This window comes from Nannobrachium achirus (assembly GCF_963921795.1).
Source record: "Nannobrachium achirus genome assembly, chromosome: 7".
Lineage (NCBI taxonomy): Eukaryota > Metazoa > Chordata > Actinopteri > Myctophiformes > Myctophidae > Nannobrachium > Nannobrachium achirus.
In genome coordinates this window covers 52,220,305-52,236,678 of record NC_137816.1, presented here as the reverse complement: position 1 = coordinate 52,236,678, position 16,374 = coordinate 52,220,305, and the positions used below count along the sequence as shown (strand labels likewise).

Here is a 16,374-nt window from a genome sequence, read left to right as displayed (position 1 = left end):
TGAAAAAAAAAACAATTTTGAAAAAAAATATTTTTGAAAAAAAAAATTGAAAAAAATTTTTTTTGAAAAAAAAAACTTTGAAAAAAAAATTTTTTTTTTTGAAAAAAAAAAGTTTTTTTTTGAAAAAAAAGTTTTTTGAAAAAAAAAAGTTTTTTGAAAATTGGTATGGAACTGCCGATGGAATTAGATCTACAAATCATGGAGATGGGACTGGTTCTAGAATTAGATCTACAAATCATGAGGATGTGACTGGTTTTAGAATTAGATCTACAAATCATGTGGATGAGCTACAAATTATGGTATGGAACTGCCGATGGAATTAGATCTACAAATCATGGGGATGGGACTGGTTTAAAATTAGATCTACAAATCATGTGGATGTGACAGGTGATGGATTTAGAGCTAAAAATTATGGTATGGAACTGCCGATGGAATTAGATCTACAAATCATGGGTATGGGACTGGTTTTAGAATTAGATCTACAAATCATGTGGATGTGACTGGTTTTAGAATTAGATCTACAAATCATGTGGATGAGACAGGTGATGGATTTAGAGCTACAAATTATGGTATGGAACTGCCGATTGAAATAGATCTACAAATCATGGGGATGGGACTGGTTTTAGAATTAGATCTACAAATCATGTGGATGTGACTGGTTTTAGAATTAGATCTACAAATCATGTGGATGTGACAGGTGATGGATTTAGAGCTACAAATTATGGTATGGAACTGCCGATGGAACGGACGACTACCGGCTCCGCCCCCTCCAAAAGCTGCCTCCGCCACTATCACAGCGTGCCGCTATTGGCTTCATTCACTTCAATGGGAAATACGGCGGATTGTACACACATTTTACACATTAAATATTAATTCCGTTTTGGACCCAGAGCTTCGAAATCTCTTCCAATCCATCAACAAGGCCTGGATCTGCATTGGAAAAAATATTTAGACCTTTACACTTTTAAAACAATACGACATAGGAATATATAAGGTCGCAGCAGAGGAATAATGGTTGCTGGACCACAGAAAGCCGTTTCAAACCAATTTAAAAATGAATGGACTGTATTGGCCTAAACGACAATAACCCATGACTACAAACACCTTATTTGTTATGTTAAATAGCAACTGATATGTAATGTACGTCTGTGAATGTCTGAATGAACAGGGGTAGCGACGCGAAGTGTTGTATTTCAACTCTGCTTTCGACTGCAGGCTGTGGGTAGGGGCGTCACAAGGGGGGGAAAAGTGGGACTGACTTACCAGGGCCCACGGTGGAAGGGCCTTAATTATTTTAGACTTTATCGATTGAAAAATAGCAGATATACAAGCTCATAGCGCGGCACTGAGTGCCACGCTGCGAGCTTGTAGATTTGCTATTTTTGAAATCCCACGATGAAGAACATTCATGTGGGCCCACAGCGAATCCTTGTACCCAGGGCCCAGAATTTGATGCGACACCCTCTCCCTCTGCGGCTCGGCACCTAAACTTGTCAGGAATCGCGAACATTTCACGCCAGAGATATCAAATGTTATAGATAAGATTTATAAGCAATCGGCATGATAAGAAACATGTAGCCTACATTTGAAGCAGTTTATTCTGGTTGGTTGTTTGTGTAATGGAGAGTAATAGCCTCTAAACTAATCAGTGAAAAGTGAAAACGGCTCTGTATAGGTCCAGCAGACAGGCGATTTCCTCATTCTGCTGTTGCGTCCTTATATATTCCTTTGTCGTATTGTTTTAAAAGTTTAAAGGTCTATATATTTTTCCAGTGCATATCCAGGTCTTTGTTGACGGATTGGACGAGATTTCGAAGCTCTGGGTCCAAAACGGAATTAATATTTAATGTGTAAAATCCGCTGTATATCCATTCAAGTGAATGGTGCGGCTGTGATTCTCGTCGGAGGTCTCGGCGGAGAGGTGGGGGCGGAGCTCCCGGTAGTCATGAATTAGATTTAAAAATCACGGGGATGGGACTGGTTTTAGAATTAGATCTACAAATCATGTGGATGTGACAGGTGATGGATTTAGAGCTACAAATTATGGTTTGGAACTGCTGATGGAATTAGATCTAAAAATCATTGGGATGGGACTGGTTTTAGAATTAGATCTACCAATCATGTGGAAGTGACTGTGTGTGTGTGTGTGTGTGTGTGTGTGTGTGTGTGTGTGTGTGTGTGTGTGTGTGTGCGTGTGAGTATGCATGTGTATGTGTGCATACATGCGTGCGTGCGACCGTGCGTCCATGTGTTCCCTGGACCACACTTTGAGAACCAGATAAATAGCCGATCTACAAGCTCACAAAGTTACACAGTGCAACTTATTGTGAGCTTGTAAATCATGTGAGACCACTGACTCAGCACTGTAATTAAAGTTAATAAGGAGCACCTTTGCTTCTGAGCTGTAGAACTGTTTGTTCAAGATATGGGCCATATCCATTGGTTTGAATAGGGAGCGCAAGTGTACGAACTGATCGCTCTCCCGGAAACACGAAAAGTTGAAAACACATAGTCTTTGCTCGGGGAGTGGCTCGGTGAGTGGCTCTACGAACTTTGCGATTCTGATGTTAAAAGAATCAATAATGTGCGCATGAGAGCAAGCTAGAAATGTTTGGGGGAAAATAAAAAAATTCCGAAAACCAGAAAAAAAATGACTTCGACCCGGCACTCAGAGGGCCATAGATGAAATTCTGTAAGTCTCTGTTTTATTTTAGTCGCACTTTACGAAACACGACGAGCGTGGCGACAAACGTGCCAAAAAACATGCATAAATTTTGAATATTTTGGCCGTGAGGACAATACATTCACAGTAAATCTGGGAACAAGAAAAAATCGCCTCCACTCTAGCCTCACTCTAGGAATGGTTTTCCCGCCAAAAATACCCCCAAAATACCCCAAACCACTCTACCTTTGGACTGCGATTGTGGAAGAACGGTATGACGTTTTCGAATACCGTTTGAACCATGAAGAAGTCCAAAGGCGTGTGAGCGTTTTTCAAGTTTGAATCGCGTTCCTACGTAAAAGTATGCCAGAGTAATGAGGCTAGAAAGTTTTGTGAAAAAGTGAAAATTTGAAAGTCAGATCCCATTCATTCTCTATGGGATGAAAGATTTATGAATAAAGTTAAATATTTCAAACAGTATAAACTTTTAAATAATTTCGAAAACAACAATGAAACTTCAAACCTTGCTGAACATTTCAAAGTTGGAACGAAGTTTTTATGTTAAAGTATGAAAGAGTTATAAGAGCACAAAGAATTTGCACCAGAAAAGTGGGCACTTTTTTGCATAGACTCCCATTATAAGGAGAAAAAATAAAAGTTTAAAAGTTAAATATTTCCGAAAATATGAAATATTTTGAAAAGAAAAGTACAAGCACACATCACTGTAGAAAGCTGAACATGTTGAAGTTGGAACGAAGTTTGTAGCACAAAGTGTGAGGGAGTTGAAAGTGGACGAAGAAAGTGTGGAGAACCTTGGAAGTTTTAAATAAATATAAACTGGGGTATAACAAGCTGGACTCGCCTTCAGCGAGCCCACAATAATGACAATATCTAGAGTGTGCTCGCCTTATAGGCGAGCCCACAATAAGGACAGCAGGTTGGAAGTGTTGAGGCCGGGGCAATCATCATCACTTTATGACCATAGACCGTAGAAAATAGAAATAGCATATAACACACCATGGCTCTATCTATCCCATATGCCATATCATATTCATATCCCATATCATCCGTGTTTGAACGGATGTTATGAGACACTCCCTGTGTGGTAGGCGAGGTTACTGAGTCCCTGTGTGTGGGTGGACCCCCAGCCCAGTGAGTCCATGGTGCATCAGCAGACACAACAAGCTACTGGCCCTGGGACACTTGCCTGTTGCCAACTTGCCAAATGAGCAAAACAACTGCATGAAACAACATTTACGAAATTGCGGTGCAAAGAGGTGATGCTGGGCGTCGCTGGAATGACGGGCAAGTACGTTACGTTTGATTTTATTCTATAAAACTGGTATACTAAACCTAGTTTTAGTACTTGTGGCGTTAGCAAACGTAAGCTGCTAGTCTAGAGTAGCTAATTTAGCGTTAGTTTAGTCTCACGTCACGCTCCAGTAGCCTGTAAAAAAGGGAACCATCAAACGGGCGCTTCCCGTTTACTATTTACGATAACTTGAGCCAGCAGCATGCAACTAGCAGGCGTGTGGTTTCACAGCAAGCTGTAGTCCCTGTGCTTGCTAACGTTAGCCTGCCGGCTAGCGATGAAATCCTAGCATAAGGATGCAAATCAGTCGAACTCATTATCAGTTGAGTCTCGAGTGGTGTGTGGTCAAAAGTACAAAAGTATTGCCATCAAAATGTACTTATAGTACCAAAAGTGAAGTGACCCATTTTCAAATCTTTTATGTTATTTTATTTTATTTATTTTTGACTCATTGATTTCAACCAGTGGTACTTGAGGGCGTTCCTGTCAGGTGGTCCCCAGCTAAATGATGGAGAGTTGGTAACCACAGGTTCCCACGGTCATGAAATTCCTGGAAATATTTTGAAATTAGAAAAATATTTTTCCAGTACTGGAAACGTTTTGGAATTGATCAATAGTCCTGGAAGGTCCTGGAAAAATAGCTAGTATGCATTGTCTTTGGTTATTGATTTTGTTAATATACCTCTGAAATGACAAATTAAACATTGGCCAAATTGTCAAATATTAGAGGCAGAAATTGTGAAAATAGCCGATTTTGCGAGGCGTTGTGAGCATGTAGATCTGCTATTTTCACAATAGAACCGTGTTATACAAAATTCCTCAACTCTTAGTGCTCGTCAGGGTGCCGGGTCCCCAGTTAAAACATCAATTTTCCCTGAAGTTGTTGTAACAAGCACACTAGCCTGATAGCCAAGGGAGAGGTTGACCACATCTCCCCCCAACATTTTAGGGCTTAAAGGAGTAGTTCACCCCCAAAATGACTTATTTTCTATTGATAACTCACGCTATGGATACTTGAGTTCAATGATATTTCTTTGTATTTGTTGCATTCCTAAGACAATAATTTCATTATAGTAAATGTACCCCCATTGATTCCGGATGGGGACCCACAAATGCATTTGGGTCCCCATCCGGAATCAATGGGGATACATTTATTGTAATCAAATTATCATCTCAGGAATGCGACAAAAAACAAAAACATCTTATTGAACTCCAGTCTCCATGGCATGAGTAATAAATAGAATTTTGGGGGTGAACTACTCCTTTAAGCGGTTAAGCATGAAAGAACCTTGACCCTGACCCAAAATCACAGTTGCCTACCTCAGTACCAAAAAGGATTGGAGTTCATCTTCTAACCTCATGTGTATTAATACCATTTGGGTGAATGCCTGCATCTGTTTTCTTGTCACTTCCAGCACCATGGCAAACGCCCTGGCCAACGCAGCCTGTGAGCGCTGTAAGAGTGGCTTTGGAGCGGCTGAAAAGATTGTCAATAGTAATGGAGAACTCTACCACGAGCATTGCTTTGTGTGTGCTCAGTGCTTCCAGCAGTTCCCAGAAGGACTCTTCTATGAGGTGCGTAGCTTTATTTTATTTGTTTAAATAGCAAATTATTAAATTACCGTTATGTAGCCTATCTTTGGCTGTTTTTAAAATGTGGAATATTTTTTGTTTCTTTACAGTTTGAAGGCAGGAAGTACTGTGAGCATGATTTCCAAATGCTCTTTGCTCCTTGTTGCCATCAGTGTGGTGAGTATTACACTACTACTACACACACACACACACACACACACACACACACACACACACACACACACACACACACACACACATACTGATAAAGTACTCTGTACACTTAAAGAATAATTTAGAAATCAAGGCATAACCGTGGAGAAGTCTTGACTCATACATCTTCCTATATTAAAATTAGCTTAAGGGAAGACCAGCGGGCGGGTGGTCACGTTCATGTCACTATGCCATAACCACATGCAGTTCCCAATGCAGCTACGCCCAAAGAGTGTGTTGTCTAACCTCAACTTGTCTTCATGGCATAAGGTGCAAACAAATCAGTCAGCTCCTTTATATGGGCACAAAATGAGGCATGTCCATCCATATAATAATGGACATGCCTCTTTTTGTGCCCATAAATGGAGATCTCTGATGTCATCAGTATATGCCTTTTGGCATAAGACCGACAGATACAGAGATCTCCAAATTAGTCGGATCGGTGGTGCTTTGAAGGTGTGTGAGGGCCACAACAGTAGTGGCCTGAACCCCTAGTTACTCTAGTTAAATTAGGTATTTTTTTTCGTTGTCCCAGGGGAGTTCATCATCGGTCGTGTGATTAAGGCCATGAACAATAGCTGGCACCCTGACTGCTTCTGCTGTGATATATGCCAGGCTGTGCTTGCTGATGTGGGATTTGTTAAGAATGCTGGCAGGTTGGTAGTTTTATTTAAATATTTATATACCATAAAATCCCATGGCAACCCATAATGCATTACGATTACAATCGCACCTCAAAAGCAGAGACACAATTCGAGTGATGCTGTAGATGTTGAATGAGTTAACCATTAAGCCATACATGTATGTACTTCGTCATATGATGAATAGGGAAAATACTGTAGCTGATCTACAACATGTGTAAAAAAGAAAAAGCGGTGCCAGGGGGAAAGTGGTTAAATTATCACTTAATGGTGTACTGTCTTGGCCCACCCCCTTTAGGCACCTCTGCCGTCCGTGCCATAACCGAGAGAAAGCTAGAGGTCTGGGAAAGTACATCTGTCAGAAGTGCCACGCCATCATTGAAGAGCAGCCGCTTATCTTCAAGAATGATCCCTATCATCCTGACCACTTTAACTGCAACAACTGTGGGTGAGTCTTACCAGGCCACTTCTCTATACAGAAAATCTACCATTGGGTTAAAGCAGGGGTCTTCAATGTTTTCAGGCCAAGGACCCCTTAGTTGAGAGAGAGAGAGAGAGAGAGAGAGAGGAAGCAGGGACCCCATAACCTTTTCATATATTCCATATAGTTTCATTGTTTGACAGCACTATCATCAGTGTATTTTGGATTCATGACAGTTTGTGTTTTCAGATATTTAACCACTTGAACCGCCATTGCCTAATAGAATTGACCTTTTACTCTGTACTTAGTCTGCTCTTTTCCCCCTCTACACCAAACCTCTTTGCCTATTTTTGGCTACAGTTCTCAGAATATGGACACTAGTGTTCAAGTTGTTGATATAAAAAGGATTGGAAGATTTGGAGGACCCCCTGTAGTAACTCTGAGGACCCCCTATGGGTCCCAGACCCCCTGTTGAAGACCCCTGGGTTAAAGGACGACTTCACCCGTTTTCAACCAATCTTCATATAATTGGTCCGCACTCATGTTCATGATAAAATGGTACCATTTACATCGAACTCGGTCTGTCTCATAGGAGGGCTGCGGACACTCCAGAACCCCGCATTCCAGTCATTGTAGGCGACGTAATCGTCGGGCAGATGTCAAATTAGATTTGTATTAACGTGAGAATATTGGAAATTTGGCATCTCCCCAGTCTCTACTTCCCAAACGAAACGTAACACATTTTTAATAAACGTTTACTCAAGTTGTGACCCATAAAAACAAGTTCTCCTATCCAAAAGGGGTCATGGCCCTATGTTTGGAAACTCCTGCTGTTGGCCATCCATCTCTGAATCTTGTAACATTTCTGTACAGAGAAGCCATCTTCTCTGCTGAAGGATGGAGTAAATCGTTTGTCCTTCTTTAGCAAGGAGCTGACATCTGACGCAAGGGAACTGAAGGGAGAGCTCTTCTGTTTGCCCTGCCATGACAAGATGGGTGTACCAATCTGTGGGGCCTGTAGGAGACCCATCGAGGGACGTGTTGTCAATGCCATGGGAAAACAATGGCATGTGGAGGTTTGTGAGAGAATAATACTAGATCATTTGTCTTGCCCATGTCTAATTACTTTGAAAAATAATTGATTCCAATATTTGCTTATTTCTGAGGGTTAACCTCATTTGTCAAAATGTCAAAATGACTACAATTTAGTTATTCTACTAATCGTTCTACGTATCGTTTTAAGAGCAGGTGTCTAACTAGGGCTATATTGTTTATAGAGCGTGAATTAACTGGAGACCTGTGCCTTGTGGCAGAGTGACATCTGTAATGAGAGGTGGTATTCTTAGTGGCAGGTCAATGGTAATGTTAAGTACCTGAATGCTTCCAGCCATGTCTAATGTAGGCTGCTGTGTGCTTGTGTGTGTTTACAGCATTTTGTGTGTGCTAAGTGTGAGAAGCCTTTCCTGGGTCACCGCCATTATGAGAGGAAGGGCTTGGCTTACTGCGAGACTCACTATAACCAGGTAAAAATCTGTTTTGGATGTGTTTAATCTTGGTAGAAGTAGCTTGTGTCATGTAATGGAAAAATCTTGCTAATTGACACTAACTGATCTGTGTGTACCTTGAATGACCTATCATGTGTGATGTCTGCTTTATAAACATAACATTTGTTTTCAACCCATAAAGCTCTTTGGCGATGTGTGCTATCACTGCAACCGTGTGATTGAAGGCGATGGTAAGGATCAACATGACCAGACTTTGTTTAGAATATTATTTCTATGCCGAACTAGGGCTGAACGATTTAATTGTTTTCAAACCGAAATCACGATTTGAAGCTACGTGATTAACTGAACCTTTGAATGCCTAGTTAGTAATGTTCCATTGCTTTTTAAATGTATTACAGAATGTGCAATGCCCTCCCCGACCACTTGAGTGCCCCACAGTCTAGCTAGCCCCACAGTCTAGCTAGACTAAAACACCTTTTTAACAAAACATGTTCTTAGTTTTATCTTAGTTCTTTTTTCTATGCCTTGAATGTAATCAGTTTTAATTTACTTTTTAGTCCAGGTAGGGTCTTTTGTTGTTGTAATATTTCATTTTTTTCTGTTTATTATTGCCATAAATATTTAATTGAAGCTTGACTTAAAATAATAATCGCAAATAAAATCGCAATCGCAATATTGGTCTGAAAAATCGCAATTAGATATTTTCTCAATCGTTCAGCCCTATGCAGTACCTAGTCATTGCAATACATATTTGTATAAAGCTGTCCTCCTAGATTATTATTCACTTGTAAATCATTCCAGCTCAACTATTATTGTTTCTTCTGTCAACCAGTGGTGTCTGCCCTGAACAAAGCCTGGTGTGTCAGCTGTTTCTCTTGCTCTACCTGCAACACAAAACTTACCCTCAAGTAAGTTAAAATGGCACAAATTCCATTTCTCTCTCTACGACTGATCTTGACCTGTATTTGGATGTTAATCCAGAGTTGAATTGGTCTTCTCTGTTTTCTGCTGAGGTTTTGCTTCACTAGTCCTACTAACTTCTTCCTCCTTGAACTTAAATTCTACTCTTCTCCTTCCGTCCCTTCTTTGACTTCCCTACTTGTCTTTCTATTTTCCTGTCTGACTTCTCTTCCGCTGATACTCTTCCTTACCTCTATGCTTGGAACCTACCCCAGAGAAAAGTTTGTGGAAATTGACCTGAAGCCAGTGTGTAAGCAATGCTATGAGCACATGCCTGAAGAGCTGAAACGCCGCTTGGCCCGACGTGAGCGTGATGCCAAAGGCGGCAAGAAAAAACCTACCATCTGTCTGTAGCTTTCTTTATTCTTTTTCCTCTCAGCACTCTTTCATTCCATTTCCATCTGTTGGTTAGTGCCATCTCTACCTTTCATTGTCATTTATATATTTTTTTATTTTACATGCCGTAGGAGACAGAACATTTGTTTAGTCCTTCAAAAACATCATAAAGCTCCATTTCAAGTTTTGAATAATAGCAATATCACATTTGATCCATGTCCAGAGTACATACTGTAGTACAAAGATTTGGAAATGTCCACATTAACTTTCCAGAGAACGGGAAGCTCATGGTCCTGGCTGATGCATTTCTTGACACGGAGGCAAAACTCTGCACAACACTGCTGCAGTTGTAGATGCAGAAGTGCCAAAACTAAAGTCAATAAAAGCTGATGGAAAGCATGCTTTGTGAACTATTTATGATAGAACATAATATTATAAAGACATGTCTGTCTGCCTTAGGGTGGATCTTAAATTACCTTTTTTTGATTTTCTTGAGTCTCACCCCCCAATTATGTTCCAATGTACAAAAAACTGCTTTGGTTAAAATTTGGTTGAATTTCAAGCATATTTAGAGGTAGCTCAATCAAGTCAAAGATGGTACATTTTATTGGTCAAAATCGAATTGCACTGCAGGCACATTTAAGTTATACATTACACATTATTCTTATACTAAGCACAGAAATTATATTTTTTAAGCTTACAAATCTAAACACAAATCTGATTACATGTTTGTCATATGTCAAACCAGAATTAATGTATTGTAGGAAATAGCAAAGCAAAGAATGACAAATTGCTATTTTTCATTTAACGTGCACAATGACATGTCTTTATTGCACACTCTTCAATCATACTCACAACACACAACAAGCACACAGCCCCACTTCCTTGTTTACCCCCAAAACCCCCGAAAGTCACTGCAGTATAGCAATTCAGTAGTTACTGATCAATTAAAGTTTGTTTACGGCTATCGGGAGGGATACTTGTGCCGATGGTTCTGCACAATTTGCAGCAAGTATTGGAGTTGGGACTCATCTTTAGTAATGAGACCACAATATTCTTGTATTAGGGCAACCCCACGCTCTGCATGATCATTGACAACATTCATCGCCTTCACTACAGCCAGAGCTTCTTGGTAGTCCACCCTGGGCTCCCACTCATCGGGATCAACGTCAAGGAAGTCATCTGGGAGATCCATCATTTTGAAAAGCACTTCAATGTTCTTCCTTGCAATTGTTCCAAGGTCAACAGTAATTATCTTCATATGCCCCTGTTCATGATCTTCATTTCCATCTTTCATGGCTCTCACCATCAGCCTCTTCGTTTGCACGCTCACTTGACTGTCAAACAATGCAAGTCCGACGATCTCTGGAGCCAAATACCATAAGTGATTGGAAAACCTTTGAGAAGCAGCTTTAGACACCTCAGCATTTATTGATGAATATTCCAGCAACGATTTTAACAGCTGCCAAGTCATTTAGTGGAGCGCTGACAGCAACAGGTGCCATCATCCATGCCTTCACATAATTGCAAACTGCAAAAATGCACAAATCCATGCATGCTTTTTCTTCCCTGAAGGTCAGTTTGAATTGGCCATGAAACATCCAGATCTTCATACAATAAATAACCTTTACCATCCAACGGGCATGATGGGTAGCTCCTGGAGCTCTGAACCGGATACCTCGAGCAGCGAGGTATCCGGTTCATCAATAAATGCTGAGGTGTCTAAAGCTGCTTCTCAAAAGTTTTCCAATCACTTATGGTGAACAGGGGCATATGAAGAGAATTACTGTTGACCTTGGAACAATTGCAAGGAAGAACATTGAAGATTTTTTCCAAGGTGCTTTAAGTGGGAGCCCAGGGAGGACTACCAAGAAGCTCTGGCTGTAGTGAAGGCGATGAATGTTGTCAATGATCATGCAGAGCGTGGGGTTGCCCCAATACAAGAATATTGTGGTCTCATTACTAAAGATGAGTCCCAACTCCAATACTTGCTGCAAATTGTGCAGGACTATCGGCACAAGTATCCCGATAGCCGTAAACAAACTTTAATTGATCAGTAACTACTGAATTGCTATACTGCAGTGACTTTCGGGGGTTTTGGGGGTAAACAAGGAAGTGGGGCTGTGTGCTTGTTGTGTGTTGTGAGTATGATTGAAGAGTGTACAATAAAGACATGTCATTGTGCACGTTAAATGAAAAATTGCAAATTGTCATTCTTTGCTTTGCTATTTCCTACAATACATTAATTCTGGTTTGACATATGACAAACATGTAATCAGATTTGTGTTTAGATTTGTAAGCTTAAAAAATATAATTTCTGTGCTTAGTATAAGAATAATGTGTAATGTATAACTTAAATGTGCCTGCAGTGCAATTCGATTTTGGCCAATAAAATGTACAATCTTTGACTTGATTGAGCTACCTCTAAATATGCTTGAAATTCAACCAAATTTTAACCAAAGCAGTTTTTTGTACATTGGAACATAATTGGGGGGTGAGACTCAAGAAAATCAAAAAAAGGTAATTTAAGATCCACCCTAGTCTGCCTATACTGTGAGTTTCCTGTTTTTAGATTTATCATGTTTTTGAAATGCAGCAGTTTCTCAATACTAAAGCTATTAGTGAGGTTGTGCTATGCATAACCATGAAAACAAATGATTATAAGATCATGTGTTGTCTTGTGAATGTATGGTATTATGTTCATGGGTTCCTTTGCTAAATGTTAGTTGGTAGAAAGAGGGCAAGATATAAGTTATTCGTTAGAGGTCGATTCGGTATTGATATTGTCTTTTCTTTCTCTTTGTGCTTGCAGGAACAAGTTTGTGGAATTTGACATGAAGCCTGTGTGTAAGAAATGTTACGAGAAGTTCCCTCTGGAGCTGAAGAAAAGGCTAAAGAAACTGGCAGAAGCTGTGGGACGCAAGTAAACCTCCGCTGTCTACACAAATCGGGGGTGTCACTGTACAGTAAATTCCAGAGTGCTAATTTTACTGATGTAAATTAACACTCAGAGATTTGCTGTGTTGTAATTAACAATAAAACCTCCAAGTTGAAGGCGGTTGTGTGAACACGCGAAATAGCTTAGAAAGTGCCCAATATTTACAAATATATATTGTCAAAATGTATCATTACTAAAATGTCTTAATTAACCTGTCACCTGTCAGGTCATACGTTTTCATGTGGCCAGATGATATGACAATGTCAAGTTCTTGGGGATAACGGTAATGCCAAACAATTGGGTACTATATTCCTTCCATTGAAATTAGCCTCATTGAACATTGTTTGACATGCATGTGCCTCTTAATGCAGATTTAATGTATTCTTGTATTTTTTTATATATTATTTTTACAATTCAAAGGCTGATATATAATACATGTTATGCATTCAGCAACCTTTTTGGTAATTCTTCCCTTGAAGCCAATGTCTAAGCATTATAAACATATAATGCATTATAGTCTCAGAATAAAAACACTGTTTAAATAGTTAATGTGGACATTAATCACAACATATTATAAAGCATGTTATAAAGACTTACAGTATGGTCATAAGGGCAAGTATAAATGGTGCATTTATGTAGCACCTCTCTACAAAGCCCTTTACAATGTATTGTAATTGGCTTATAACACTGTATAATTCTAGTTATAATAACTAATACAATCACAAGCATTTTATAATGACTTGTAAGGTCAAGTAGTATTATTTTGATATAGCTCTAATACATGTCGAGCTATTAATTAACAGAATGTCTTATCTGTCTGATATCTGTCTGTAGTAGTCTGATACTGACAACACAGACTGGCCTGTACATGGAACACCATTTATATATGGGCATAAAAGAGAGCCAGACAGACACAGATAAGATATCTCAATATAATGTATGGACATGAAACGGAAAAAAACATGACCTAAGAAAAAAAAAGAATGGTAGACAGAATTCAAGAATTTCCCAGGTAAACGTTTTGGCTAATTTGAACAAACATAACGGCTTGGAACTCAGTGACAAACGATAGTAAAGAAAGACGGTTATAAAAATCATTGGAATTAAACATGGTCCTTTCTGCATACTAAGTCCATGTCCATGCACGCACAAAAAAGAAATGGACGCCAATGGTGACTATTCTGCCCAACGGGCACCGGTCTAGTTATAATAATTTTACAATGCATTATAATCACGGTTGTAATGCATAATTTATAGTGTAATTATAAGTCACTATACATGGTGATTGGGTGCTCTAAGTTAAGTGACAACTTTGCATTACATTTTATGCAAAATAAAGTTTCTGTCTACACCTTCAGGAATGTCATTACTTTACTTAAAGCACCCAATGACATACAACAGTCTTTTGCTTTTGGTACTGTATTCCTAAACCCTGTATGTTACTACCTGTTTTTTCGTCAAGCTTAGATGTGTATCTTCTGTTTCATACTGTGGTACTGAATTTTCCTTGTGTGCTCAATAAAGGACTATTTATCCATGGCCACTTATAGTAACATGCACTATAGACATGAGCTTCATTGGAGGTGTTACAACTTTTCCTTTTTAAAGAGATGGTATATTGCTTATAATATTTTTGAATGGCTTTTGACTTGTGCCTTGAGTATATGAAATATGTATTTAAGGGCAAGTTCTGTGATTTTTCAACCGGAATCCTACTGTTCTATTCTGAGGACCTGACATTCTGACCCACTACTTCCCAATGTATGTTGTGTCTCTCAAGAGCTCACTTTCAGTGGTGCTGGAAAATCTCTGCCTGCCAATGTCAAGTCTTTTAGACTTTCCTGGGCTATTGAGAGCATTGGAAAGAGTTCACCTACAGCAGACTTTCACATCCAACTCTAGAATTCAGGAGGAAAAATCTGCAAAACTGTCCCTTCAATATCAATTTGTTTTATAACATTCCTCTAGACAGATATTTCAGATATACACATACTGTTATGCTGTTGTATCTTCATTTCATCTTCCATTTGCCTTAATCAACATTAAAGAACATACAAAACTAGTATTTCACTTGTAATGAATTAATAAACTCGACTACATGTAGTTTCTTCTTCAGGGATCTTTTTTTATGAGTGCTTCATTTTGCTTCAAGTACATGCAAATGTCTGAACAATGGCCTCAGAACACTGCTTCTCTCTTCAAAAATAGGTTTAGTTGGGAAAACTCATTATTTTCCAACAATGGCCAGTTCACAATATTACAATGTTTTAATTGCTTAGTGGTTTGCAAACTTTTTAGGCAGTGCACCTCCCTACACCCTGACTTGGTTGATGTACCCCAAATCCTTAAAAACAATTGATGCCATATTTTCAGCCACATTGAAGAAGAAAAATAAAAATGCATTCATTACAATTATTTCAATTACAGCTGAAGTGAATTTTGGGAATCCCCGGCCTTATGGTAAAGAAAATAGTCAGTTAAATTATGCCAGATCCAGCCAGCGCAACACAGCCACCTCGTGAAACTCCGGTAGGAAGTGTTGATCAAATGTGTGAGAACATTTTGTTAAACTGTATTGCCTATTTCTCGCCTGAAGTATTTTCAAAAACATTTTTTGTGTACCATTGAGCTGTAAAATTACATGGTGTGTTTGTATCAGAATCAATCATTCAGCCAAGCCATGTTGACTCTGCTTTCCTTGAATAAACGAAACATGTTCAGAGATGTATCACACACATAAAATATAAAATAAAATACACTTGGAACGATGATCCCCTTATTTATACAACAACAGAAATACTATTAACTGTTTATATAGTGGCATATCAGGGTTTTTTCAGTAACACAATGAATTAAATGAATTATTCTTGCACTGTCCCAGTCAAATCCTTTCAAAATGTTATATTGCATTAAAAAAATCAGAATCCCAGTATTTTAATCAACTGACTAAACATGTAGATCTTCATTAAGCCAACCGGCAACCCTATAGCAGCTGCCTTTTTGTGGAAGATTTTAGTAACCTGTATTGATGCAATAAATTACATGAACCCACATAACATATTTACAGTAATATAGTGCTTTAAATGGCACATTAAGTGAGACAATGTCTTAATGAAGGAAACGCAAAATAAAATGAGTGTTTTGAGTTTACACAGTTTTAAAGGGATAGTTCACCCCAAAAATGGTAAAGAAAATAGTCAGTTAAATTATGCCAGATCCATCCAGCGCAACACAGCCGCGTCGTGAAACTCCGGTAGGAAGTGTTGATCAAATGTGAGACAACATTTTGTTAAACTGTATTGCCTATTTCTCGCCTGAAGTATTTTCAAAAACATTTTTTAGCATACCATTGAGCTGTAAAATTACATTGTGTGTTTGTATCAGAATCAATCATTCAGCCAAGCCATGTTGACTCTGCTTTCCTTGAATAAACGAAACATGTTCAGAGATGTATCACACACATAAAATATAAAATAAAATACACTTGGAACGATGATCCCCTTATTTATACAACAACAGAAATACTATTAACTGTTTATCTTTGTGGCATATCAGGGTTTTTTCAGTAACACGATGAATTAAATGAATTATTCTTGCACTGTCCCAGTCAAATCCTTTCAAAATGTTATATTGCATTAAAAAAATCAGAATCCCAGTATTTTAATCAACTGACTAAACATGTAGATCTTCATTAAGCCAACCGGCAACCCTATAGCAGCTGCCTTTTTGTGGAAGATTTTAGGAACCTGTATTGATGCAATAAATTACATGAACCCACATAACATTTACAGTAATATAGTGCTTTAAATGGCAC

General features: G+C 38.8%; 1 protein-coding gene across 1 annotated transcript; it reads left to right on the top strand.

The window, feature by feature from the left end:
- Positions 1 to 3,827: 3,827 nt before the first annotated feature.
- On the top strand, positions 3,828 to 14,653 carry LOC308287885 (LIM and senescent cell antigen-like-containing domain protein 1). The gene is made up of 10 exons (XM_080729212.1): positions 3,828 to 3,971; positions 5,390 to 5,549; positions 5,657 to 5,723; positions 6,295 to 6,415; positions 6,699 to 6,848; positions 7,747 to 7,897; positions 8,252 to 8,344; positions 8,508 to 8,556; positions 9,159 to 9,234; positions 12,435 to 14,653. The coding sequence occupies exons 1-10, from the start codon at positions 3,943 to 3,945 to the stop codon at positions 12,547 to 12,549; spliced, it is 1,011 nt and encodes a 336-aa protein (XP_080585338.1). The 5' UTR covers positions 3,828 to 3,942; the 3' UTR covers positions 12,550 to 14,653.
- The last annotated feature ends 1,721 nt before the right edge of the window (positions 14,654 to 16,374 follow it).

What these genes read in the sequence shown, in the direction of transcription:
- LOC308287885 (XM_080729212.1), top strand. Translation starts at nt 3,943, where the DNA reads ATGCTGGGCGTCGCTGGAATGACGGGCAA. An exon ending in TCCTTGTTGCCATCAGTGTG is followed by an intron (nt 5,724 to 6,294) that starts GTGAGTATTACA and finishes TCGTTGTCCCAG; the next exon opens with GGGAGTTCATCATCGGTCGT. An exon ending in TTTGTTAAGAATGCTGGCAG is followed by an intron (nt 6,416 to 6,698) that starts GTTGGTAGTTTT and finishes CACCCCCTTTAG; the next exon opens with GCACCTCTGCCGTCCGTGCC.